Raw genomic sequence first — 25252 nt, forward strand, 5'->3', positions numbered from 1 at the left:
CGAAAAAACTTTATTATTTGAACATTTAGCGAATAACATGTTGTTAAAGCATGCAATGGAATAGAAAAAGGAAATAATGGGGCTTATGTGAACTTCAGTAAGCCAAACTGTAGTTCTGACCTCCAGCAGCAACGTTTACTGGTTTATCCGGGATGGTGCAGTACACGTGATAAACATTCTTCAGGGGAAAACAAAATACAGAAACATTGTAAACAGAAGACAAAAAAGTCACTGTGAGGTTTTTGGTAATGATGACAATTTGGCTCCAGTTTAAGCTGAAGTGTGTCAGGTTTGTAAAATTAAAAATAAATAGGTGTCATAGATGTTTTTAAAACCAGTCTACGCTATGAATAGTTTACACATAACTGTCTTTCTGCGTTAAACCAAGACAAGAGCAAGTATTTTAAAACCAAAACAATGGCAATGCGTTACGTTCATACCTCATTATCTTCAGTACATCCCTTCTTGTGTTGTGCATTATCCAAAGCATCTGCAATGCAATACAAAAGCTTTTAAAATGCTCATATTTTTCTTTAAGAAATATGTCGCTTGATTTTTGAACCTTTGTTTTGTTTTGTCAGTGCATGAGCAAATATGAGCACAGCGTGAGACATTGGAAAGAAGTCTGAGAAGCAGAGGGAAGCAAAGTTTTCATCCGCTCACCGTTTAATCTCACTGAAAGAATATTAAAGATTAGGATATTAGGATATAAAAATGATTTTTGTGTCCTATGAATGTATTCTGTTACCTGTAGGCTTAAATAAAGTTATAAGTGAGCGAGTGAAAACTGTAGCTCAGTGGTAAGAGCAGGGGTTGATCCCAGGGATTGCACATACTTAGAAACAAATGTGATAATGCAATGTAAGTCGCTTTGGATAAAAGCGTCTGCCAAATGCATAAAATGTAAATGTAAGTGTCTGACGGACCTGATTGGCTATCCTGGTGTGACTGTGGATGCTTGAGACCTTGAGGGTAAACATCGATAGAATGTTAACATTACAAACATGGGGTGGAAGGTGAAACTATGCTTTCCTTTTCCCAAATCAATCAATAAGCTTCCATAAATAAGTTCGGTAACACTTACTTAAAGCCTTCATGTATAATGCATTATTAAGGGTTATTAAAGGGTATGATGCATTATAATAGTTGAGTATAATGTGTGTTGTAATTCATTAAATGTTGTTTAGAACATTTTAGAAGTTTAACCAAATGAAAATGCAAACTGTAACAATGAATTGATAAGTGTTATTATGTATATAACTGTAGTTACAATTATTCATGAGACATTATAAGGTGCATTAAAAGGCGTAACTAATACATTAAAACTACTTTTATAAAGCATTATACGCATATGCTTTAAGTAAAGTGTTACGTTCTAATCTTGAAGTCATTATGTATATACACTAAAAAAGTATTTACCTGTGTGTTGAGATGTGTCTGGCACAGAAGTGATCATAGAGTAGGCCTCTGCAGGTCCAGAAGCACACTAAATAACAGAATGAAGTATAAAAATCATATCCCTTTGCTCTGTATCGAATTAAAAGTGTAAATATGTTCAATTACTTTGTGACAGACACAGATGATACTCACTGTTTCTCCGGCAGTTCCTTGACTGGCAGTAACACAAAGCAATTTAAGTACATTATTCTTTTTTAATTCAAATATGAATCTTTATTGTGTCTTTGCACACACGCATATTGTTATTGTAAGTTGTTTTAACTTTATATATATGCATTTGTGCATGTCAAGTACTTACCGTTTTGTTCTTTTTTTGCCTAGAAAACAAAGAACAACTGCTTCATTTCTTCAATTCAGCTCATATAGAACATACTGTTCATACTAAACAACATTTAAATACTAATGAACTAAATGTGTAAACTTACACACACATCGGCACAGACATATGAGTCCTGTGAGTACAAACACTGAGCACACCGCTCCCGGCAGGATTTTTATCCACATTTCTGTCACCAAAGAGAGGCATGTTTATGTGTATTAGGGTATGTCAATGGCTATGTCCTGAATCCATCAATTATTCTAATCCTTAAATTGCACAAAAACAATTATGAAACAGACATTTTCCAAAGGGAAACACTTTTTCTTGTGCAGGGTATAAGATATTTTTAGATATACAGTAGTTTAGAGAACAGTTGTCATATCAGTTTCTCACATACATAAGGCTGGGGGGAAAGAATTAAGAACCTTGAGAAACCGCCGTTGAATCTCGAGTGGTCCGAGGACCAGCTGCAGAAGAAAAAATCTAATTAAACCACATGTAAAAACAGTGCATACTTTACTAATGTAGAATCATTTTCTGTGTTTTTATCTTGATGAAGTCATGATTAAAGGACGGTCAGTTCTGGTCCTTGATTCTGATTGGCTGAGCCGAGTTCTAAGCCGTTATAAAATACCCAGATTTATATGAAACCTTGCTACGCAAATGTAATAACCGTTTTATAAAAGCAATAAGCCCCGCGAAGCAGTGGGTTACAGTGCATTATAAAACGGTCAGTTCTGGTCCTTGATTCTGATTGGCTGAGCGGAGTTCTAAGCCATTATAAAATACCCCAATATATAACGGCTGACCGCACCTCATAGCCTAAATATAATTTTATTTACTTTATTTTATGAAACCTTGCTAAGCATATGGAATAACCGTTTTATAAAAGCAATAAGCCCCGCGAAGCAGTGGGTTACAGTGCATTTTATAACAGCTACGGGGTTTTAATGACTCCGCTTCGCGACGTGCCACAACGCCCTTAGCTGTTATAAAATGCACTGTAACCCACTGCTTCGCGGGGCTTATTGCTTTTATAAAACGGTTATTCCATATGCTTAGCAAGGTTTCATAAAATAAAGTAAATAAAATTATATTTAGGCTATGAGGTGCGGTCAGCCGTTATATATTGGGGTATTTTATAATGGCTTAGAACTCCGCTCAGCCAATCAGAATCAAGGACCAGAACTGACCGTTTTATAAAGGCTGACCGCATTACATAGCCTAAATATCACTTTATTTACTTTATCTTATGAAACCTTGCTACGCAAATGTAATAACCATTTTATAAAAGCAATAAGCCCCGCGAAGCAGTGGGTTACAGTGCATTTTATAACAGCTTTTAGGCACGACGCAAATGCCCTTAGCTGTTATAAAATGCACTGTAACGCACTGCTTCTTGGGGCTTATTGCTTTATTGTTTAACATTGTACTAATTAAATTCATGTTAGGAAGTACAGCCACATTGCAATGTGTATATTTGATTAAAGTGGAGTGAAATTATTTACTGCGATTGTCATACGCATGTGTATTTTAAGTAAACTCACATGTTTTTATGGCCATTGCTGAATCTTTGTTGTTAGCTGAATTTACTGTTAAAACTGCACAAGAATTAAATGGGTTACACTTTTATATCTGGTGCTTTTAATAGTAAAGCAATAGCTAGAAAAAAGGGCAAAAGTGCAGGACAGCTCCAAAATGAACTAAGACAAAGACTTGGGATTTAATCATTAATATTAAAAGATGCATTCACATAAGCATTCGCAGCAGTCATGGAGTATATTTTTCATCAACGGTGCAGTGAAACTTCTTAAAATGAATAAACGCCCTTTCTGATGCAACTGTAACTCACCCGCTGTATGGTATGTTGTGGTTCCCATTGCATGATGTGGTATGATTACAGCAGAAGATCCTACAACTGTTACAAGAATACACAAGAAACATTACGGGTAAATAACCTGCGTAATGGACAGAAACATCAATGAAAAATGAGGAATCTATGTGAAAGAGCATATCGCTGCTGTCCTACTGAAACCTCGTATCTCCATATTTCGTGATTTTTATTTTTTATCATTATTTTTTCAAATCATTATTATTAGTCACCCTTTATGTTTGTCACTGTTTGCAAATATCTAACCAATAACAAGTATTCTTTACAACACAGTCAGAAGGACAGCGAAGATATACAGTAAGAGAACGAAAACACAGAGGAAAGTAAATGTGATTGAGGCTCTCATAATTCATGCATAAACGGATTAAAGAAACTCTAAGAAAAGAATAAAACATCTGCTGTGAGGGGATGAAGAACCTTGAGAAACTGAGGCTTGAGTGGTTTGAGGAACATCTGCAAAAAAGACGGTAAATGAAGAAAACATACTTTAACAATGAATGAATATGACATTGGTGATTCAGACTGAAGTCATGACTAAAAAGCAAAAAAAAAAAACATTGTACAATTTGCAGAAACGGACAATAAATGTTCAATTGATACAGTGTGATCACCGTGAAACAAGTCACGGGCAGACAGAAGAAACGTTTTCTTGATGTTTTCAGGTACAAGTTGAGTACTCACAAGTTGTCCTGACTGTTGTTGTCGTTGTTGTAGTTTGTGCAGTGGTGGTTGATGTTGTAACTGCAGAGAAATTGTAGCCGTATTACGTAGAGCGCAATATTGATCAAGTTTCTTGAAGAGATCTCTTTAAATATCAAAATATCAATACATTGCTTTCTGTCACAAGCGTTACGGTAGCAGGCGACGATCACTTATCGCAAGACAAAAAATACTTACTCTGAACTGTTACGGTTACTGGATCAGAGTGTGGAGATGATACAAAACCATGTGATTGAGCACTGTAGGAGCAGGTTATGGTGACAGATGACCTCTGACCTCCTGACCAATGAATGATGTCATATCCAGTGAGTGACAGATGACACGATCTGCTCTCTTTCATGCGACTCCTATCTATTATGAAGAAACACGTGTCCATCTTCAGATTCTCTCTGTTCTTACAGTCCATCTGAACTGTGTCTGTGTCTGTGATCACTGATGAAGACGCTCTCAACACGGCCTGAAAAAACTCTAAATAATCAGAAAAGACACTTTATTTTGATAGTCCACTTTAGGTATTTAGTAACTTTGCAACTTCTTGTCAGCTAGACAATTAGTAGACTGTCTCTCTAATATCTGCCAATAACTTACTACGATATTCTCTCAAAAAACATAGTTACTTCGCAACAGCATGTAAACTTAATCTACTTTATTCTCGAATAAAGTGTAACCCTGATGAAAGAACTTACTCCAGACAGCCACTGTTACTGGTTCAGAGTATGGAGATGATATGAGAACTTGTGATTTATACACACTGTAGAAGCAGGTTATGATGACAGATGACCTCTGACCTCCTGACCAATGAATGATGTCAGATCCAGTGAGTGACAGTTGACATGATCTGCTCTCTTTCATGTTACTTTCCATTCCATCTACAGTGAAGAAACACGTGTCCATCTTCTGATTCTCTCTGTTCATACAGTCCATCTGAACTGTGTCTGTGTCTGTGATCACTGATGAAGACGCTCTCAACACGGCCTGAGGAAGACCTGAATCATTTGTATGATATTAACATTATATGGCAAACTGGAGCTAGTTTTACTCTAACAAACATTTTTATGTTTTTTTTTTCATTTTCTTGAATGATATGTGTATTAGTGTCACAGTCTCGTTCTGTCCCCATGTCTGTTCTCCCCCTTGGACTACACGTCCCACGATTCAGGGATAGAGAAGTGTCCATCCGATCCACACTCACGAATCTCGGCGGAAGTCGTACAGTAGACCACCCGGGTATTTCTCGCCTACTGTTTTTTGCATACTGAGGTTTCGGACATACTATTCATGACTCCATTTTCGCCTACTATATAGTATGGAAGAAGGCGATTTCGGACGCAGCACAGGTCTCCATTTATACTCACCCTGTTGTCTTGTTCTCTGTCGAGTCTCAAATGTAATGTTAAATGTAAAGTATAAGTGAACTTTGTACCCTCCTGTTTTTGGTTGTTATTAAAGTGTTTTTGTCTAGTACTCATTGCCGTCTGTGTTTCTTGGGACGTTCCATTACAATTAGAAGTACATGAAGTAATCATTTCTAAGAATATGGTCGTATTAATATGATCTCTCAGTCCCCAACAGAACATTAACATATACATTAACCGTACATAATAGTTACATATTGCATGTCCCATGTGTCACCACACCTTCCGTCTGATCTGATATAATCACTTGCAAATGCACACTGTGGTTTCTGCAAAAACTCTACAGAAACTAAGACCTCAGCAACATGATTCTAAAATAAACCTTGAGATATTATAATCGTACATCTCTGCTAGATTGTACCATTCAGTTGAGTTTCATTTCTGCCGTTTTCACAAAACAGATTGATTAAAGCAACATTTGTCCGGCCAAAGATTTGGTCATCTTTAATCAGAACAGTATAGTAAGAAAAGTGAATACGGACTAAACGTCAGGTACTCACCTCTGATAGTGTACAGATCACTGCGTGGTGATGTGAGCTTCATCTCACGATCCCTTTTGACTGAATAATCACAACTCAACTGTCGACTGTTCACTGTTTGCTTATGTGTGAATATTTCACTTGAACTTATGTAGAACACACAGTGATGATTTCCAGACTGTGTTCTCTGAGAATGACTTCTGTGTGTGAGAGGTCCATCTTCAGTGTAGAGATTACAGATGAAATCAGTTCTGACTGACGCTGGGATTCCACATGAAATACTGAGCAGATCAGAGCTGTCATCAACACTCATGATGGGTTTAATAAGAGCATCTGTATGAAGTTTGTGAAAACATCAAGAAAAGTTCATGAAAACTGTATAATTGAAGGTTTATAAAACATAAAGTCATCAGTTGAATATCTCACTCAGTATTGTCAGTGTGGCAGGAGGAGAGTGAGGTGATGGTTTATGAACCCCTCTCACATCTGTTGTGTAGTAACAACCAATGTCCAGTGATACAGGTGATTTAACACCCGTCCATGAGAGAACTTCTGCCCCAGTGATACGCAAATGTAATAACCGTTTTATAAAAGCAATAAGCCCCGCGAAGCAGTGGGTTACAGTGCATTATAAAACGGTCAGTTCTGGTCCTTGATTCTGATTGGCTGAGCGGAGTTCTAAGCCATTATAAAATACCCCAATATATAACGGCTGACCGCACCTCATAGCCTAAATATTATTTTATTTACTTTATTTTATGAAACCTTGCTAAGCATATGGAATAACCGTTTTATAAAAGCAATAAGCCCCGCGAAGCAGTGGGTTACAGTGCATTTTATAACAGCTATGGGTTTTTTTTTACTTCGCTTTGCGTTGTTTTTTAATTCCCTTAGCTGTTATAAAATGCACTGTAACCCACTGCTTCGCGGGGCTTATTGCTTTTATAAAACGGTTATTCCATATGCTTAGCAAGGTTTCATAAAATAAAGTAAATAAAATTATATTTAGGCTATGAGGTGCGGTCAGCCGTTATATATTGGGGTATTTTATAATGGCTTAGAACTCCGCTCAGCCAATCAGAATCAAGGACCAGAACTGACCGTTTTATAAAGGCTGACCGCATTACATAGCCTAAATATCACTTTATTTACTTTATCTTATGAAACCTTGCTACGCAAATGTAATAACCATTTTATAAAAGCAATAAGCCCCGCGAAGCAGTGGGTTACAGTGCATTTTATAACAGCTTTTAGGCACGACGCAAATGCCCTTAGCTGTTATAAAATGCACTGTAACGCACTGCTTCTTGGGGCTTATTGCTTTATTGTTTAACATTGTACTAATTAAATTCATGTTAGGAAGTACAGCCACATTGCAATGTGTATATTTGATTAAAGTGGAGTGAAATTATTTACTGCGATTGTCATACGCATGTGTATTTTAAGTAAACTCACATGTTTTTATGGCCATTGCTGAATCTTTGTTGTTAGCTGAATTTACTGTTAAAACTGCACAAGAATTAAATGGGTTACACTTTTATATCTGGTGCTTTTAATAGTAAAGCAATAGCTAGAAAAAAGGGCAAAAGTGCAGGACAGCTCCAAAATGAACTAAGACAAAGACTTGGGATTTAATCATTAATATTAAAAGATGCATTCACATAAGCATTCGCAGCAGTCATGGAGTATATTTTTCATCAACGGTGCAGTGAAACTTCTTAAAATGAATAAACGCCCTTTCTGATGCAACTGTAACTCACCCGCTGTATGGTATGTTGTGGTTCCCATTGCATGATGTGGTATGATTACAGCAGAAGATCCTACAACTGTTACAAGAATACACAAGAAACATTACGGGTAAATAACCTGCGTAATGGACAGAAACATCAATGAAAAATGAGGAATCTATGTGAAAGAGCATATCGCTGCTGTCCTACTGAAACCTCGTATCTCCATATTTCGTGATTTTTATTTTTTATCATTATTTTTTCAAATCATTATTATTAGTCACCCTTTATGTTTGTCACTGTTTGCAAATATCTAACCAATAACAAGTATTCTTTACAACACAGTCAGAAGGACAGCGAAGATATACAGTAAGAGAACGAAAACACAGAGGAAAGTAAATGTGATTGAGGCTCTCATAATTCATGCATAAACGGATTAAAGAAACTCTAAGAAAAGAATAAAACATCTGCTGTGAGGGGATGAAGAACCTTGAGAAACTGAGGCTTGAGTGGTTTGAGGAACATCTGCAAAAAAGACGGTAAATGAAGAAAACATACTTTAACAATGAATGAATATGACATTGGTGATTCAGACTGAAGTCATGACTAAAAAGCAAAAAAAAAAAACATTGTACAATTTGCAGAAACGGACAATAAATGTTCAATTGATACAGTGTGATCACCGTGAAACAAGTCACGGGCAGACAGAAGAAACGTTTTCTTGATGTTTTCAGGTACAAGTTGAGTACTCACAAGTTGTCCTGACTGTTGTTGTCGTTGTTGTAGTTTGTGCAGTGGTGGTTGATGTTGTAACTGCAGAGAAATTGTAGCCGTATTACGTAGAGCGCAATATTGATCAAGTTTCTTGAAGAGATCTCTTTAAATATCAAAATATCAATACATTGCTTTCTGTCACAAGCGTTACGGTAGCAGGCGACGATCACTTATCGCAAGACAAAAAATACTTACTCTGAACTGTTACGGTTACTGGATCAGAGTGTGGAGATGATACAAAACCATGTGATTGAGCACTGTAGGAGCAGGTTATGGTGACAGATGACCTCTGACCTCCTGACCAATGAATGATGTCATATCCAGTGAGTGACAGATGACACGATCTGCTCTCTTTCATGCGACTCCTATCTATTATGAAGAAACACGTGTCCATCTTCAGATTCTCTCTGTTCTTACAGTCCATCTGAACTGTGTCTGTGTCTGTGATCACTGATGAAGACGCTCTCAACACGGCCTGAAAAAACTCTAAATAATCAGAAAAGACACTTTATTTTGATAGTCCACTTTAGGTATTTAGTAACTTTGCAACTTCTTGTCAGCTAGACAATTAGTAGACTGTCTCTCTAATATCTGCCAATAACTTACTACGATATTCTCTCAAAAAACATAGTTACTTCGCAACAGCATGTAAACTTAATCTACTTTATTCTCGAATAAAGTGTAACCCTGATGAAAGAACTTACTCCAGACAGCCACTGTTACTGGTTCAGAGTATGGAGATGATATGAGAACTTGTGATTTATACACACTGTAGAAGCAGGTTATGATGACAGATGACCTCTGACCTCCTGACCAATGAATGATGTCAGATCCAGTGAGTGACAGTTGACATGATCTGCTCTCTTTCATGTTACTTTCCATTCCATCTACAGTGAAGAAACACGTGTCCATCTTCTGATTCTCTCTGTTCATACAGTCCATCTGAACTGTGTCTGTGTCTGTGATCACTGATGAAGACGCTCTCAACACGGCCTGAGGAAGACCTGAATCATTTGTATGATATTAACATTATATGGCAAACTGGAGCTAGTTTTACTCTAACAAACATTTTTATGTTTTTTTTTTCATTTTCTTGAATGATATGTGTATTAGTGTCACAGTCTCGTTCTGTCCCCATGTCTGTTCTCCCCCTTGGACTACACGTCCCACGATTCAGGGATAGAGAAGTGTCCATCCGATCCACACTCACGAATCTCGGCGGAAGTCGTACAGTAGACCACCCGGGTATTTCTCGCCTACTGTTTTTTGCATACTGAGGTTTCGGACATACTATTCATGACTCCATTTTCGCCTACTATATAGTATGGAAGAAGGCGATTTCGGACGCAGCACAGGTCTCCATTTATACTCACCCTGTTGTCTTGTTCTCTGTCGAGTCTCAAATGTAATGTTAAATGTAAAGTATAAGTGAACTTTGTACCCTCCTGTTTTTGGTTGTTATTAAAGTGTTTTTGTCTAGTACTCATTGCCGTCTGTGTTTCTTGGGACGTTCCATTACAATTAGAAGTACATGAAGTAATCATTTCTAAGAATATGGTCGTATTAATATGATCTCTCAGTCCCCAACAGAACATTAACATATACATTAACCGTACATAATAGTTACATATTGCATGTCCCATGTGTCACCACACCTTCCGTCTGATCTGATATAATCACTTGCAAATGCACACTGTGGTTTCTGCAAAAACTCTACAGAAACTAAGACCTCAGCAACATGATTCTAAAATAAACCTTGAGATATTATAATCGTACATCTCTGCTAGATTGTACCATTCAGTTGAGTTTCATTTCTGCCGTTTTCACAAAACAGATTGATTAAAGCAACATTTGTCCGGCCAAAGATTTGGTCATCTTTAATCAGAACAGTATAGTAAGAAAAGTGAATACGGACTAAACGTCAGGTACTCACCTCTGATAGTGTACAGATCACTGCGTGGTGATGTGAGCTTCATCTCACGATCCCTTTTGACTGAATAATCACAACTCAACTGTCGACTGTTCACTGTTTGCTTATGTGTGAATATTTCACTTGAACTTATGTAGAACACACAGTGATGATTTCCAGACTGTGTTCTCTGAGAATGACTTCTGTGTGTGAGAGGTCCATCTTCAGTGTAGAGATTACAGATGAAATCAGTTCTGACTGACGCTGGGATTCCACATGAAATACTGAGCAGATCAGAGCTGTCATCAACACTCATGATGGGTTTAATAAGAGCATCTGTATGAAGTTTGTGAAAACATCAAGAAAAGTTCATGAAAACTGTATAATTGAAGGTTTATAAAACATAAAGTCATCAGTTGAATATCTCACTCAGTATTGTCAGTGTGGCAGGAGGAGAGTGAGGTGATGGTTTATGAACCCCTCTCACATCTGTTGTGTAGTAACAACCAATGTCCAGTGATACAGGTGATTTAACACCCGTCCATGAGAGAACTTCTGCCCCAGTGAGACTAAGATGACATGATGGACTGACTTTTATATCTTTCTCTTTATTTCCGTTTGCATAGAAATAACACTGAATTACTGTCACATCTGCTGGACTCTCACAGGTCAGATGTACAGAGTTTGACTCTCTTACAACATCTGGAGACACTTTCATATGAGGATATTCTGCAAATAACAAAGATCTTTCATTAAGCGAATCTTTTATTGATCATGTATACACACACAGTTGTTATTATTTGCATGTCCCAAAACATAATGTCATGACCAGTGGTGTAGTCTACGTGATACGCAGGTATACGCCGTACTAAGAGATCAATCGTTTCCGTACACCCACTTAAAAAAGCGCGAGGATACGTAACAACATCGTTTAGTATCAGAAACTTTTGGACCGTTTGTGCAATCGGGAGATATGAAACAAAATGAGATCATGAAAGGCAAGCATTTAAACGACACTATTTCTCAGTGTTTCGGCTTCGGGTGACGCTTACAGAAAATGAGCCCGACTCATGCGGTACGCAGGGTCTCCATCACTCGCGATAGTGTTGCCGGTGTATTATACTTTCTCACCCCACATTTAAAACCACTGCGTAGTCTTTTAAAATTAGCATATTTGTTATCATTAACACAACTGTAATTGTAACAATTGTATCTAACTAGCCAACTTCACAAAGGTTAGTTTGCGTGGTGAATCAATACATGAGGGAGAAAGGGAGAGATAACTTATACTACAATGTTCATAATTGTTTTAGATGATAAGAGATGAGAACTGCTGGCCAGCCAGGTGAAAGTCACTGCCAGCAATCTACACGTGCAACGGGCGCTTGATAAAACTGCGCAAATGTTCATTGTTAATTATTATTGTTAACTATCAATGTCAATAATAGGCGCAACTTGTACTCATAAGTGTGAAAACTAGGCTCAGTTATTAGTGACGAGCATCAGAGTATTTCAATATGATTTACTGTAAGTCTTTGACATGGTCAAACTAAATCTAAATCTAAAGATTATACTTTCACAGGATATTCTTTACATCATGTTGGTTGTCCTGCAGAAAAAAGAATACAAGCCTGCCCAAAACACAAGAGATGCAGACGGGAATCAATCGAACACCCATTAATGCCAAAGACATTTTTGAAAATGTTGTAATATAAAAAACTGTGGTTCATAATGGTATTTTAATGGAAACCACTAGAATTTATGTAATGCTATTTTAGCAGTGTGGGTTTATGTAGAAATAGTGTATCACAAATAGGCATACTTGTTCTATAAACACCATGCCCTGTGCTGTGTTTTTCTGTGTTTCTTATTTTCTCCTGTAAAGCTGCTTTGGAACAATCCACATTGTGAAAAGTGCTATAAATACAATTGAATTGAATAATGTGTCTTGTTAATGTCTTTGTAACTCTTTGCAGTTCAACTTTTGTTGAATGCTGTACACACAAATGAACAGCACACAAATGACTGTCTATTTAATATTATTGATTCATTTGGAATCAATAAATTGCATTTTTAAGCTTTGCTCATATGTGTGCTACTACATTTGACAGTCTGATACTACAGACATTGCTCTTGTTTGATAAGTTCCTTGTAATGTTCCTTATGTCGAAGGGATTTTATGCAAAAGCTTCTGCTCAATAATATGAATGACATGGTTAAATGTAGATGACTTACCTGATGACTGAACTGCCATGAGAAGATGAAGAGCAATGATGACGAACAGCTCCATTACAGAAAGCATGAGAAAGAAGACAGAATGAGACTCGCAAAGCGGCTAAATTTAGGAAGTAGAAGATCGGCCCACAGGAAACCACTTCATGATTTGTGCTGTCGAATTGATGTGAAAGTGTAGATCAATCATCAGTCAAAACACCACAGCTACAATCGACCTCTGGCAAGAAACATTTATTGTAACTCGTTTAACATTTGACATAAATGGTGTAATGGTGAATGGTAAATGGTGAACCAAAAAGTTCACATCAAAGTAATAAAATCTTACATGTTAGAAACACTGAACTTGACACAGCACATTCAACTTTAACACTGTGTTCGTCAATGTTCCATACGGTTCTTTATACGCGTCAAAACCATGGTCAAAACTACAGGACCCATTCAACAAATAGTTTATTTAATAAAATGAACATACAACAAAATTAATCAAATCGTTTATTTAATACAATAAAATAATCATCTAAATTAAATAGTTATTATTAGACACTTGCCACACTGATAAACAAACACAGACAGGAAGTTAGCTGCAGTCCGCGCACATCAGATGAAACGGTCTATAGTGGCCCAGATGCTAATGTGGCATCTAGTTATTTATATCTATGCTGACAGGTATGACTCTTATGAGCGGGTAATAACTGTCATAACAAAGCACCTGTCTGTGATAGGCTAGAATTACACCTGTAACAACACTGACAGATCAGTTCATAAGAAGTGCATTAAAAACAGGACTCACGACTGCATCACACTGTTATGAGAAATAGTTCAATTGAGGTGAATGAAATGTAATGTAAGAGAATGAACCATGTTTACCATGACTGGTCAAATCTGTTTTATTCGCTGCAAAAAAACACATTCTTACTAAGTGTTTTTGTCTTGTTTTGTAGAACAAATGTCTAAACATTCTTAAATCGAGATGCACTTTCTTGACAAGAAAAGTGTCCCAAGATATTTAGTCTCTTTTTAAGGAGAAAAATATAAGAATTAAGTATAAGTTTATGACTTAAACATGTCTGTTTTATTTGACTGCTTAAAATCAAAACACCGCAAAAAAATGACATTCTTATTAAGTGTTTTTGTCTTGATTTTAGTACAAATATCTAAAACTTCTTAAGTCACTTTTCTTGTCAAGAAATTGTATATTGATTTACGATATTTAGTCTTGTTTTATGAAAAATAATTTAAGAAATAATAGGTTTATGGTAAAAAGAAGCAAACAATTCTGCCAATGGGGTGAGAAAAATAAACTTGAATTTACTTGGACCTTTTTCTCAAGTACCTAGTTTATTTTCTTCAGCCCATTGACAGATTTCTTTTGCTTGTTTTTAACACAAACCTATACTTAAATTGACCTTAAATTACCTTACTTTTTTGCAGTGTTTTGATTTTAAGTAGGTTATCACAGTCAAATAAAACAGACATGTTTTAAAGCAGGTGTCACTACAATAGAACAGAAGAGAGAACAGTCAGAGAGCATCTCAAAACAGATGTTCTTTTGTCTGAGGATGCCAGGTTGATGTGCTGTAGACCACCACTGTGAGAACATCATCAGCTCCTGTATGCCATAGCAAGCATCAAAGACATATTACACCAAACAAATGAAGATTCTGTCATCTATTCACCCTATAAGGGTATTCAAAACCTGCACAACTGCATTACGCTGCTCTATGAACATGCTTGCAATGTCTTGTTACAAAAAGGTTATGGATTAAATTTAGTCTAAGAGTATGTAGATATTAAAGAGGTTTGCACGAGTTTACCTGAGTCTTCAGAGGAGTTATTCATCATTGGGCTGGAGTGATGTATGCCTACACAATCAATCACATCATCAGCTGAGGCTGAACACAATACATGGACATCATGTACATGAGCATTCCTCATTTTTTGTCTTTATTTTGTTACTAATGACTGGAGACAAAAGTATTAATAATGCAAATAACTTTAAATCTCTTTTTCCTCACATGCACTCTTATTGACCCTGCTGGGATACACCAGTCACTTCTGACCTCTGCTGGTAGATGATGTAACTACACTCACAGCAAACAAGCCTCTTTGAAGGACGCACAAAAGTGCTTTCAATCTGTTTGAATCTTTGGTCTGAACTTGGCTAAGCATTGAATACTTGCAGATCCTAAATGTTATTTTGCAATTTTTGCCATTCATGTTCCACCACACAATGAATGTTTACGTTTTAATCACCTTAACATTTCCATGTCTTTATTCTACGCAGAGAAACATGGATTTTAGATCTGAACTTGTGAATTTTACTTACATTGGTGTATACAGATCAATCCCATAATTACACACATGCATATTCCTAAAGCAGCAGAAAGCAGTGGTACTGTTAACCCCACGCCTGTATCAAGAGACACACAAAAGTCTTTAATGTTGCACACAAAAAGAGTAAATGTCTACAAAATACAAAATATTTTTTTATTAACTTTTCAGAGCATGTGCTTTGTGCGTGTGTTGATGAATGTGCTGCATGTTTAGTTGTGTTGCACACGTGTGTTGTGTTGTGTTGTGTTGCATGTCAAACCTGTGTAATCTGCAGATCTGTGAGGGGTCTTAGTAACATCTGCACAGAAAACACCCCAAATTAAATCACTTTACAGGGAAAAACACATCACATGACGGAGGCATAGATTATAGACAGCAGTGTTTCAATCATGATCGTATAACTGGAGATATTCTTTACACACATCTTTTATGTGTGAATGAAGCTGTCAGTATATGTGAAAATGATCAAAATGATCACAATCAAAATGAATGGAAAATCTCCGTTATTTTACAGTTTATTTCATGCGCCTCAATGGCCAGAAAATGTATGTTTTTTTAAACAAGATTTTTTTACAGTTTATTTTTGAAATAAAATAAAATTACAGAACAAAACAACACATTTACGAGAAAAATAGGGAAAACAATTGAATATATCTTTATATCTTATAATTTTACAGGAAAACATTTTTTTTACGGAATTTGCTGTAACAGTGTGCTGTTGAGTTTTAATATTATGGTAAATGAGGTTGGCTTGTTGTCAGATTCTGAGTTCTGAGCTACAATTACATAAAGCTCACATACAGTAAAAACAATTCATGAATACTCACCTCTGATGGTGTACGTGTCACTACGTGGGGACATTTCCGCAGGTTTAATGTTCAGCACATAATCACAACTCAGCTCTCGGCTGTTATTTGTTTGCTCATCTGCGAATATTTCATCTGGACTTAGATAGAATGGACAAAAATGCTTTCTAGACTGTGATTTCTGAGAATGACTTCTGTGTGTGAGAGATCCATCTTCAGTGTAGAGATTACAGATGAAATCAGCTCGGACTGACGCTGGGATTTCACACTTTATACTGAGCAAGGCAGCACTTTCTTTAACACTGATGACGGGTTTCTTAAGAGCATCTGTAATCAAAATAACACACAGACATATGCTTGACGAAAAATATTTTAAGGTATATAAAACATAAAGTCATCAGTTGAATATCTCACTCAGTATTGTCAGTGTGGCAGGAGGAGAGTGAGGTGATGGTTTATGAACCCCTCTCACATCTGTTGTGTAGTAACAACCAATGTCCAGTGATACAGGTGATTTAACACCCGTCCATGAGAGAACTTCTGCCCCAGTGAGACTAAGATGACATGGACTGAGTCGTACGACTTGATTTTCATTTTGTCTGTTTGCATAGAAATAACACTGAATTACTGTAACATCTGCTGGACTCTCACAGGTCAGATTAAATGACCGGGACTTTGTCAGGACATCTGGAGATGCTTTTATATTAGGGATGTCTGCAAAATAGAAAAAATTAAAAAAGAGAAGATAAGATAAGTAGCAAAATGAAGTTCATGATACGAGTCTTCACTTATCTTTACCTATTGATTGATTTAATGGTAATACTGTATTTGGGTGGGAAAAATATCACTGTTTATATTGTCCTGGGTACACATGCATATTTATATAAACGTAAAAGTCAATATTGTACTTTGTGTTTATATAACCAAAAATTATATAACCATACATTTAACATATACAAAATGTTTTTGTCATGATTCTGCCGCATCATGTCATGTTTCTCTTGGTCTAGTGGCAGGATCATGACAGAACCCCATGTTTTATGTGGAGAGAGGCATTCTGGCCCTGTTGGCCTTCCATATGCCCTCTCCGGTCTTGTCTCTGTTCCCGCCCTTTCGTCTCTTCATTATTGATTAGGGATGTAACGATTCACCGTGAGCCGGTTGAAAATCGGTTGTAATGAGCAACGATTCAAATCGGTTGAGGCTTGAACTGAATCGCGATACATTCTTTGAACAGCAGGGACCGCTATTTTCACTGCAAATCTAAACGTGGATGCTGATATTTCTTAAATGCAAAAAAATCCAAGAAAAGCACAGACAGTATTAGTTTGTTTATATTAAAGAGACTTTTTCTATTATTAATTTGTTATAAAATTGCAGTTTAGTTTTGTTATTTGAAATAAAACATTATTTTATCATACAAAGAAACGTGAAGCATTTAAGAAATAATGCAAGGGAAGTTGTTCATTTCTAATTTGTTTCAACTCATTTTTTCAAAATAAATCGTGAGTAAATCGTGACTAAATCGCATCGTGAGATCAGAATCGTGACTCGCATCGCATCGTGAGCTGAGTGAATCGTTACATCCCTATTATTGATTGTTAATTAGTTCATGCCCCGCACCTGTTCCCTCTTGATTTGTTCCCTTTATAAGGCCCCTGTGTTTTCTGTCCCGTGCTGGTTCATTGTCATTCGTTTCATGTGGGTGTAGTCTAGTCTAGTCTAGTCATTCGTACTCCAATGTAAATGTTATCTTTAGTCTTGTCAGGTGTAGTTAGTCCTTGTTCCTGTTGTTATGTCCTGTAATGCCCTTGTTCTTGTTTTACCCCATCGTGGGTTTTTGTTTTGTCTTTTTGTTATTTATTATAGCCTTGTGTTAACCCCCTACCCGCTGTCTGCGTTTGGTCCTCTGTCCTGTGTCTCACCTCCCCCCGTGACAGTTTTTTATTGAGAAAAATATATATATTTTAAATATTTCTGCTTTATGTAAGTTCTGCTGTCATAAAGCTATGGGAAAGAGTGATGCGCATGAGATACGGATGGATGGTAACTAGAATATTTACCATTATTATCATTTTTATTATAAATCATTTTTATTTATAGTAATTATTTTATTTTACTGTAAATCAGAAACCATAAGTTATCTTACTAAATGTTTTACAAAAAGAGGAATTAACGCATGTGTACAATAAAATCAAAATCTGATTGTTCTGTGTACTTAAATTTGGAAACTTGAAAAAAATTGATAATTACCTCAAAGCCTCTGAGTTTTGTCTATTTATTTGGGTTTACTGACCTATTAGTTTATAAATAATGGTACAATAATTGAATATTTTGGTTTGTCTGGTCTTTGATAATGTGACGCATACATGAACATAACCATATTTACACCGGATTTACTTTAAATATCATTGCCGCATAAAATTATAAATGCATAAAATATGAAATATCAGTAAATAAATAGTTTGCTTCTCCTACTTCAAAACTTGACCGATCACACATGCTTAAACATTTTGCACATTGCCACTTATCTAGGAAGACAGGAATGAATTTAGATCACTTACTATATGACCAAACCTCCATGAGAAGCTGCAGAGCAATGATGAGAAACATCTCCATTACAGCAAGCGTAAGAAATGTATGTGCGCGATAGAACGAGACTCACCCAAGATCTAAATTAGACTGTAGAAGATCAAGGACAGGAAACCACTTCATGTATTGTGCTGTCAGTTTAATGTGCATCATGAGCTTGACAGACTACAACAAATATATCTTCCATCTTCTAATAAAATGATAACAAATATTGTTTTTCTTTAATATGTCTGATACCTTCACGTTTTTAACAGAGATGTGCAAATACAAGTCTCTGTTAAATTAAAGCACGTGACTAAACGTGTGACCGCACAGACAAACCTGAGGAACAGAGAAAAGTGAAAAAGTGAAGTAAGAAACATGGTGGAAACATGCGGTGCAGTGCAGTACAAACCTCACCAAAGCATAACTAAACCACTTATTGTGTTTGACACAGAAATGAGTCTTTTGCTTTGTCCTGATGTTGTAACGGGTGGTCATGGCTCCACACATGTGCTCATACACGTAGGTAGGCTGAGACAGAAATGTTTTCACAAAGGGCCTTTTTATTATTAGACCAGCAGTATCAGACAATGTACAGTTAGTTTGGGTATTTTTAAAATTAAAACAAAAATGATGACATCATTTGATAGAGCACTTGTAAAGGAAATTAATTTTGCAGGGGTTGCTTTGGGATCTGTGCTAGACTGTATAATTCATGACGCTCTGTGGAGACATCAGAGATTGTGCAGTACACGTGGTACACTTTATCCTACAGACAAAAAAAAGACGTGTATATAAATACACCGAAGCCGGGGCAATGAAAGAGAAGTACGACATTCAGGTCCAGTGGAAAACGTTGGAAGCAAATATACTGTTTAACTAAAACCAAAAGGATTAAAAGATTTCTGTTGTGTGAAATCAAATCAAATATTGGCCTAAATATTATTTGTAAAACTTACAATTAGAAAAGCTGCCTCAGAAATAAACTGAAATAATAAAATCAAAATAAACTAAAAACACAAACTTAAAAACATTTTTACATGTGCAAAAAAACACACGTTATCACACGTGAAATGTGTGTTTTTGGAACTCTTGTGGGAATCCCATCATGTAAATGAAACCCATGGGATCGCGTGTGCAACATACATGTGATCACGTTTTTCACAAGTCGCCACATGCTGCACATGCGGGCTTCACATGGGAATTTACATGATGGGATTCACACAAAAGTGTTCCAAAAATGGTTTCTGCACATGTAAAACACATGTTGTACACAGGTGATCACGTGTGTAAAACATGGGAAATTCGTGTCTTTTCTGTAAGGACGATGAAAATAAATGAATAAATGCTGAAATGACAAAACACAACAAAAACATAAAATATAAAAACAGCTATTTCAAAACGAATAAAACTAATAACAAAACTATAATAACTGTTTTAATTTTGAGTGTCACGGCTCACCTCATGTTCCTCAGAAAGTTCCTCAGATTCTTCAGTGTCATCTGACGGATACAATAGTGAACATTGTCTCAAATCAACATTTTTATGCAAAATACCACAAAAGCACGCACATCACATCGCACGTCTGATGAATAGCCTTTGTGCTCGAAACGTTACACATTTTGTGAAAGCCTATTTTTGTTTATATTTTTGGAACTTTGGTGTGCCGACTTTTCGTGCAAAGCAGCTTAAAGGAATATGTACATAACTATAAGAAAAATCTCCAACCTTGTTCAAAATTGTACACATAGAGCAGCACATAATCATTTGTATGGATGACAGTGACGTACCTGGTGGTCTTTGTGCGAATGCCATGGAAGTTTCCATAGGACTAAACAGATCAGAAGTACACGTTTAACTGTTTTAAACCAACTAAACCATTAAACAAACTACTGCATCACTTAATCTCACCTCATCTTCTTTGGTTTGTGTTTGGCACTGTTGAAGCAGCACAGACAAATTCCCGTGAGTCCGGTTAATAAAATCCCTCCGCCGGTGCTTGCCAGCAGCATGATAAACCAACTCTCTTTGTGTTGGTGAGAAATAAGAACGATCGATCACAATTTGACAGTCAGTTTTCAAATAGGCCAGATTCTGAATAAGAAACGAATGAGATGTAATGCTCACTTCTTCCAGAACCCTCAGTCTTAACAGGAGTTGAAGTTTGGAAAACTAAAACGTTGAAAGAGGGTATACAGTATAAATGTGTGGACATTGAGGGTCAGTAGCGGTTTTAACAAGGATCTTTACTTTAATGTGAAACTCACCTGGTGTTGTGCTCCAGGAAACAGGGATGGAGAATAAAGATGGAGTCGTCTCTAGAAGAGCCGACAAAACGACATAATGTTGTGTTGTATTATATTATACATACAAGTCAAGGTTATAGGTGAATCCATTTTCTAAACCACTCTTCTAAATATGTTTTGTTGTTGTTTGGTTAGTTTTGGGGTGAATCTATACATTGTTCCTCATTTCAGACGGTATAAGTAGTGAACCTTTGTGTTTCAGATTCACATGATCACATTTCGAAAATATCAACACATCACAGCCTTGACTTCTACCATGTGACCATAGTTATGCTTCCTTATTATCATTGTTATGAAGATATTACTCTGGGATCTGAAAGTTTAATTTGGTCTCGTTCACATTGTGATACAGTGCGTCCTTGACATCTTCCTAACATGAAAAATAAAGTTTGTGGTTCTCACCGTCAGCACCGCCTGTTGTGTTCCCAAAACTAGGAATGGATGCTGAAATATTTAAAACATCATCTTCAACACAACAAGACAATAGTCGGCGAAGGAGAAATGATCACCACTCACTGGTCTACCCACTTTGTGGCTCTGTTGTAGATGTGATTGTAGAGAAAGTCGATGTTGAATCTGCAGAGGGAATTTTGCAGTTACAAAATGCATATCATCATCACAAGTGCATGAAACAGGAGGTTGCGCTTTTGTGAACAGAGCTGAAGACAAGTGGTTTACATGATGTAGTTTTTCTACTGCATTAGAAAAGTATATTTGGGACTTATAGTGTATGGTGGAGTCGTGCGTAAGTATGTGAATTGGGACTTGAGTTATTATAGTTTTGATTTTAGTTTTATTTCATTTTATTAATATTTTAAATGAGCTTTTCTCTTTTGATTTTTAGTTTATATGTAAAATTTAGTTAAAGTTTTGGCAATTGCCTTTGTTATTTTATCATTTATTTTTTATGTTTCTGTATAAGACTAATTCATTTTTATTTTAGTTTTTGTTTATTATTATAATTTTAGTGCTTTAAGCTTACTTCAGTATATTTTCGAGGCAACATTTCCATTTTTCTTTTAGTTAAGTCTTTCCAATAATTTTAGGTCAATATTTGATTTGATTTCAATGAACAGATTTAATTTTGATAAACTAAAATAACCTTGATTGGGACGCACCTATGTGACAGTAAACGGTGACCAAATCTTACAATGCAGAAAAATATGCCAGCCATGATCGCTGCACAATGATACTGTTAGCTTTTTGAAAAGGTTATAGCTGTGATTTATTGTGAATAAAGACCAGTTAGCATCAATGACTAAACAAATCAATTATGAATAACATTTAAAATACAGTATACAATCATAAAGAAATCACTTACAAATTGTTGATTCCTCTGTTTTTGGCTCGGTGTTTGGCAGCTGGTGCGTGGTGACTCGGGGGGTTTGCACTGGAAGAAAAGCTATCATGTGAAATAAATACTTTAAACAAATAACAGCGCCGGACAAACCCTCTTTACTTACCAGTAATCTCAAATGTTTCAGATAGTTTAAAATAAGCATATAATGACAAATATTACTCACCTGTTAGGTTGTATTTGTCACTGTGTGGTGAACTTCTGGACGGGTCCGTTTTTGGAGAATAATTGCAGCTCACTGATTTACTCTTAACTGAACGCAGTTTAATGAATAAATCTGATTCTTGAATTGTAAAACTACACAGTATTTTTCCAGACCTTTTATGCGAGTCTGTCTTTAAAAGCGGTTGGTCACTGTCTCCCAAGAACAGACAACAACCAGTGTTTTCAGATCCTGGTATTTCACATGTAATTCTGAATTCACCAAGCGAAGAGTGATGGAAGACTGTAATGTTTGGCTTCTCATCTGGAAGCAGATACAACCATCAAAGGAGCAACATCAGCGTCGACTGTAAAAACCATTTCAATAAGGAAGCATTGCTTGTTATTTGATAAAAGTGAAATGCGATCCATGAAAGGTTTTCTCAAACCGTATACTGAACATCTTACTGTAAGTTATGACTGTGGTGAAGAGAGACGGACTGGACGGTGTTTCTCGTGGCGTCTCCTCTGCATCTGTTGGTCCATCAGTTTTGAGCTGAACTGTGTTAGATTCTTTATACACTGATGCTGGAGATGCTGTTAGCGTGGACTGATCGGATAATCCTAAAAGATGCACACATAGATTACACAATGAACTATAAAAACTGTGAAGAGCATCACTTTTGGGACACTGGAATGTTTATGTTCAAAGAAGAGACGACAAATCCTTCAAAAGTTACTTTGCGTTTCTCTGATACTGTGTTGAACTGACTGAACAACGATGAAAGAATGTACTTACTTTGAGAATGAGCCTGTAGCATCAGTGTAAAGACTGAGAGGACGAGCAGCAACATGTCTGTGTTCATGACCGACTGACAGAATGATCCATCAGACCACAGACCACTTCAACATTATATGAGGAAACAGGAAACAATGAAATAAAGTGTTATAGCACAATGCAAGAGTTTTCTGCAAAGATGACAATTGATGGTTCACTGTAAATGAGGTTTTCTATCAGGATGTCAAAAACATATCTAAAAACCCCTTTGAGGGCACTGAATTTTAAGCTGTAACCATAGTAACGGTACATCTGTGTCACAGTTTACTATGTATGGTCCTGTTTTGTGAATGCTAATTCACACTAATCCAACAAACACAGACATTTCCATTTAGAATGAATGAGTTTGTTGGATCAGTGTTCGTACGCCTTCACAGTTTGTATTGTGAGTTATAAAACCAATATTTTCAGATACTTCAGAATACAGATACAGTGTTCTGAAGCATCAAAAACAGTGAAGTTAAAAGTTCCCTCTCCTCTTTCCAAAGGTGAAGCTATTAAAAGATTTGATTAAAAACTTGACGAAAATGGACCCCAGAGAGAACATTAGCATTATGCAAATATATTCAGGGAAAATATGTATCTATAGCAAATAATCTCAAAATCTGCATGCATCAGCGTCAAGGTTATGAAATATTACGTTTCTAAAGTATTTAACAATAGACAGGAAAAAGTGTTTTTTCATCTCTGTGTTTCAATTTTAATATCATATTTATACATACTGTATCTACTAATGAAGTTGTTTAGAAATGAACTTGATGAACCCCCCGAACCTGAGACTGGAAGCCGTGAAAAAGCTGGAAGGAAACATACCGTGCCAAATGATGTCCATCCAAAAATGTGACTCCAGCCGCATATGACAGCCCGAAATGTCACAACGTCTGCTCAGCGTGCGAAAGAGCAAAATTTGCCACGCCACCTGTGAGAGTCACACCGGAAGTTGGCGATGTCTGTCTGTGCTCAGAACCGGCCACGAAGAGACTGCTGGGATGGTCTGATTGCAAGGTGAAGGTAACGATGAGAGATGCTGCCGTCAACTGCACGGCACAAGTCAACAGCGTCGTGCACAACTTCACATGCCCATTTGAAAAGGCGAGTGACACTCTGCCAGCGGTAGCACCCGCGCTTTTCACCACCTGCCGAGCACAGCATGGACGGGCTGTTGTTACCCAGCGTTTCTGTCCGTGGGAACCATGGTTTATTTAGAGGAAAACCGTGAAAACGGCTTGAAAAGACCTTTGACCTTGACACCGGACGACAGGTTTTTTATTGAAGGCACAAAGCTGTGCGATTGGTGGTCTCTCCTGATGAGGGGAGGGACAGCTGCAACCCTTTTGAAGATGAATGGACTAGCACGGCAGGTTTTAGCACTAGCGAACGGAACGGAAAAAGCCCCAGATTTGATTGATGATGAAATGAGCCAAATCGTGCGATTCCGAACAGATTGGTTTTAGACATGTTAACTGCCGAAATGGGAGGTGTCTGTAAAATGTTGGGAACTTCGTGCTGTTTTCACATGCCTGATTACAACAACAACCTCACGGATCTCATCGTTCACATGAGAAGGGCCGTCAAAGAGGACGACACGAGTAACTTTAATTCTTGGTTGAATTGGTCAGAAAACGCGTGGGTAGGTTGGCCCTTTTGGCTTGTGTGCAGCCTAACCATTGCAGTGATCGTAATACTGGTGCCCTTAGTTTGCTCTTCCGGGACGATACAGCGACTTCCGAGTGTTTTTGCGCAGATGTTCAAAACGAGAATTACGTCAGAGGACAACACCTATGGGGCGGTTCAAATGGATGATGATAGTGAGTCAAATGGATTTGCATGAAATGTAAATATGAGAAACAACCTGCCAAGCTTAAATTAGACATGCGTCAAACAAAAAGCATACAGTAATTCATATGTGCTGATTAATGATCACGTGTGTCAAAATCGAGAGATGAGCACCCGTGTGATGAAAAGTTTT

General features: G+C 36.9%; 3 protein-coding genes across 3 annotated transcripts; all 3 read right to left on the reverse strand.

The window, feature by feature from the left end:
• LOC130571657 (serine-rich adhesin for platelets-like) lies at positions 1-13010 on the reverse strand. Its single transcript, XM_057362782.1, has 23 exons — positions 12928-13010; positions 11122-11421; positions 10717-11028; positions 9488-9787; positions 8979-9269; positions 8763-8822; positions 8499-8534; positions 8043-8108; positions 6709-6834; positions 6304-6615; positions 5075-5374; positions 4566-4856; positions 4350-4409; positions 4086-4121; positions 3630-3695; positions 2203-2244; positions 1884-1964; positions 1757-1775; positions 1591-1612; positions 1420-1486; positions 927-965; positions 441-490; positions 1-178 (listed from the first exon to the last, which is right to left on the reverse strand). The coding sequence occupies exons 1-23, from the start codon at positions 12992-12994 to the stop codon at positions 95-97; spliced, it is 3027 nt and encodes a 1008-aa protein (XP_057218765.1). The 5' UTR covers positions 12995-13010; the 3' UTR covers positions 1-94.
• Positions 13011-13178: 168 nt separating this feature from the next.
• On the reverse strand, positions 13179-18728 carry LOC130571450 (uncharacterized). The gene is made up of 7 exons (XM_057362414.1): positions 18632-18728; positions 16482-16781; positions 16089-16394; positions 15521-15559; positions 15254-15337; positions 14742-14789; positions 13179-14536 (listed from the first exon to the last, which is right to left on the reverse strand). Exons 1-7 carry the CDS (start codon positions 18684-18686, stop codon positions 14460-14462), a joined length of 909 nt encoding a protein of 302 aa, XP_057218397.1. The 5' UTR covers positions 18687-18728; the 3' UTR covers positions 13179-14459.
• An 81-nt stretch (positions 18729-18809) lies between these two features.
• Positions 18810-24301, reverse strand: LOC130571382 (mucin-3A). Its single transcript, XM_057362303.1, has 13 exons — positions 24097-24301; positions 23245-23348; positions 22914-23069; positions 22471-22770; positions 22269-22337; positions 21476-21523; positions 21350-21391; positions 20909-20959; positions 20769-20813; positions 20553-20667; positions 20432-20472; positions 20103-20143; positions 18810-19410 (listed from the first exon to the last, which is right to left on the reverse strand). Exons 2-13 carry the CDS (start codon positions 23309-23311, stop codon positions 19309-19311), a joined length of 1077 nt encoding a protein of 358 aa, XP_057218286.1. The 5' UTR covers positions 23312-23348; positions 24097-24301; the 3' UTR covers positions 18810-19308.
• Positions 24302-25252: the final 951 nt, after the last annotated feature.

The sequence above is a fragment of the Triplophysa rosa genome, linkage group LG20 (genome assembly GCF_024868665.1).
Source record: "Triplophysa rosa linkage group LG20, Trosa_1v2, whole genome shotgun sequence".
In the NCBI taxonomy this organism is placed as follows: Eukaryota; Metazoa; Chordata; class Actinopteri; order Cypriniformes; family Nemacheilidae; genus Triplophysa; species Triplophysa rosa.

What these genes read in the sequence shown, in the direction of transcription:
- LOC130571657 (XM_057362782.1), bottom strand. Translation starts at nt 12,994, where the DNA reads ATGCTTTCTGTAATGGAGCTGTTCGTCATCATTGCTCTTCATCTTCTC. An exon ending in TGCCACACTGACAATACTGA is followed by an intron (nt 6,616 to 6,708) that starts GTGAGATATTCA and finishes AACTTCATACAG; the next exon opens with ATGCTCTTATTAAACCCATC. An exon ending in CACAACATACCATACAGCGG is followed by an intron (nt 2,245 to 3,629) that starts GTGAGTTACAGT and finishes TTTCTTCTGCAG; the next exon opens with CTGGTCCTCGGACCACTCGA.
- LOC130571450 (XM_057362414.1), bottom strand. Translation starts at nt 18,686, where the DNA reads ATGGAGATGTTTCTCATCATTGCTCTGCAGCTTCTCATGGAGGTTTGG. An exon ending in CATGGAGGTTTGGTCATATA is followed by an intron (nt 16,782 to 18,631) that starts GTAAGTGATCTA and finishes TCTATTTTGCAG; the next exon opens with ACATCCCTAATATAAAAGCA. An exon ending in ATTGATCTGTATACACCAAT is followed by an intron (nt 14,790 to 15,253) that starts GTAAGTAAAATT and finishes TTGATTGTGTAG; the next exon opens with GCATACATCACTCCAGCCCA.
- LOC130571382 (XM_057362303.1), bottom strand. Translation starts at nt 23,311, where the DNA reads ATGAACACAGACATGTTGCTGCTCGTCCTCTCAGTCTTTACACTGATG. An exon ending in CACCACAGTCATAACTTACA is followed by an intron (nt 22,771 to 22,913) that starts GTAAGATGTTCA and finishes ATCTGCTTCCAG; the next exon opens with ATGAGAAGCCAAACATTACA. An exon ending in AACAGAGGAATCAACAATTT is followed by an intron (nt 21,524 to 22,268) that starts GTAAGTGATTTC and finishes TTCCCTCTGCAG; the next exon opens with ATTCAACATCGACTTTCTCT.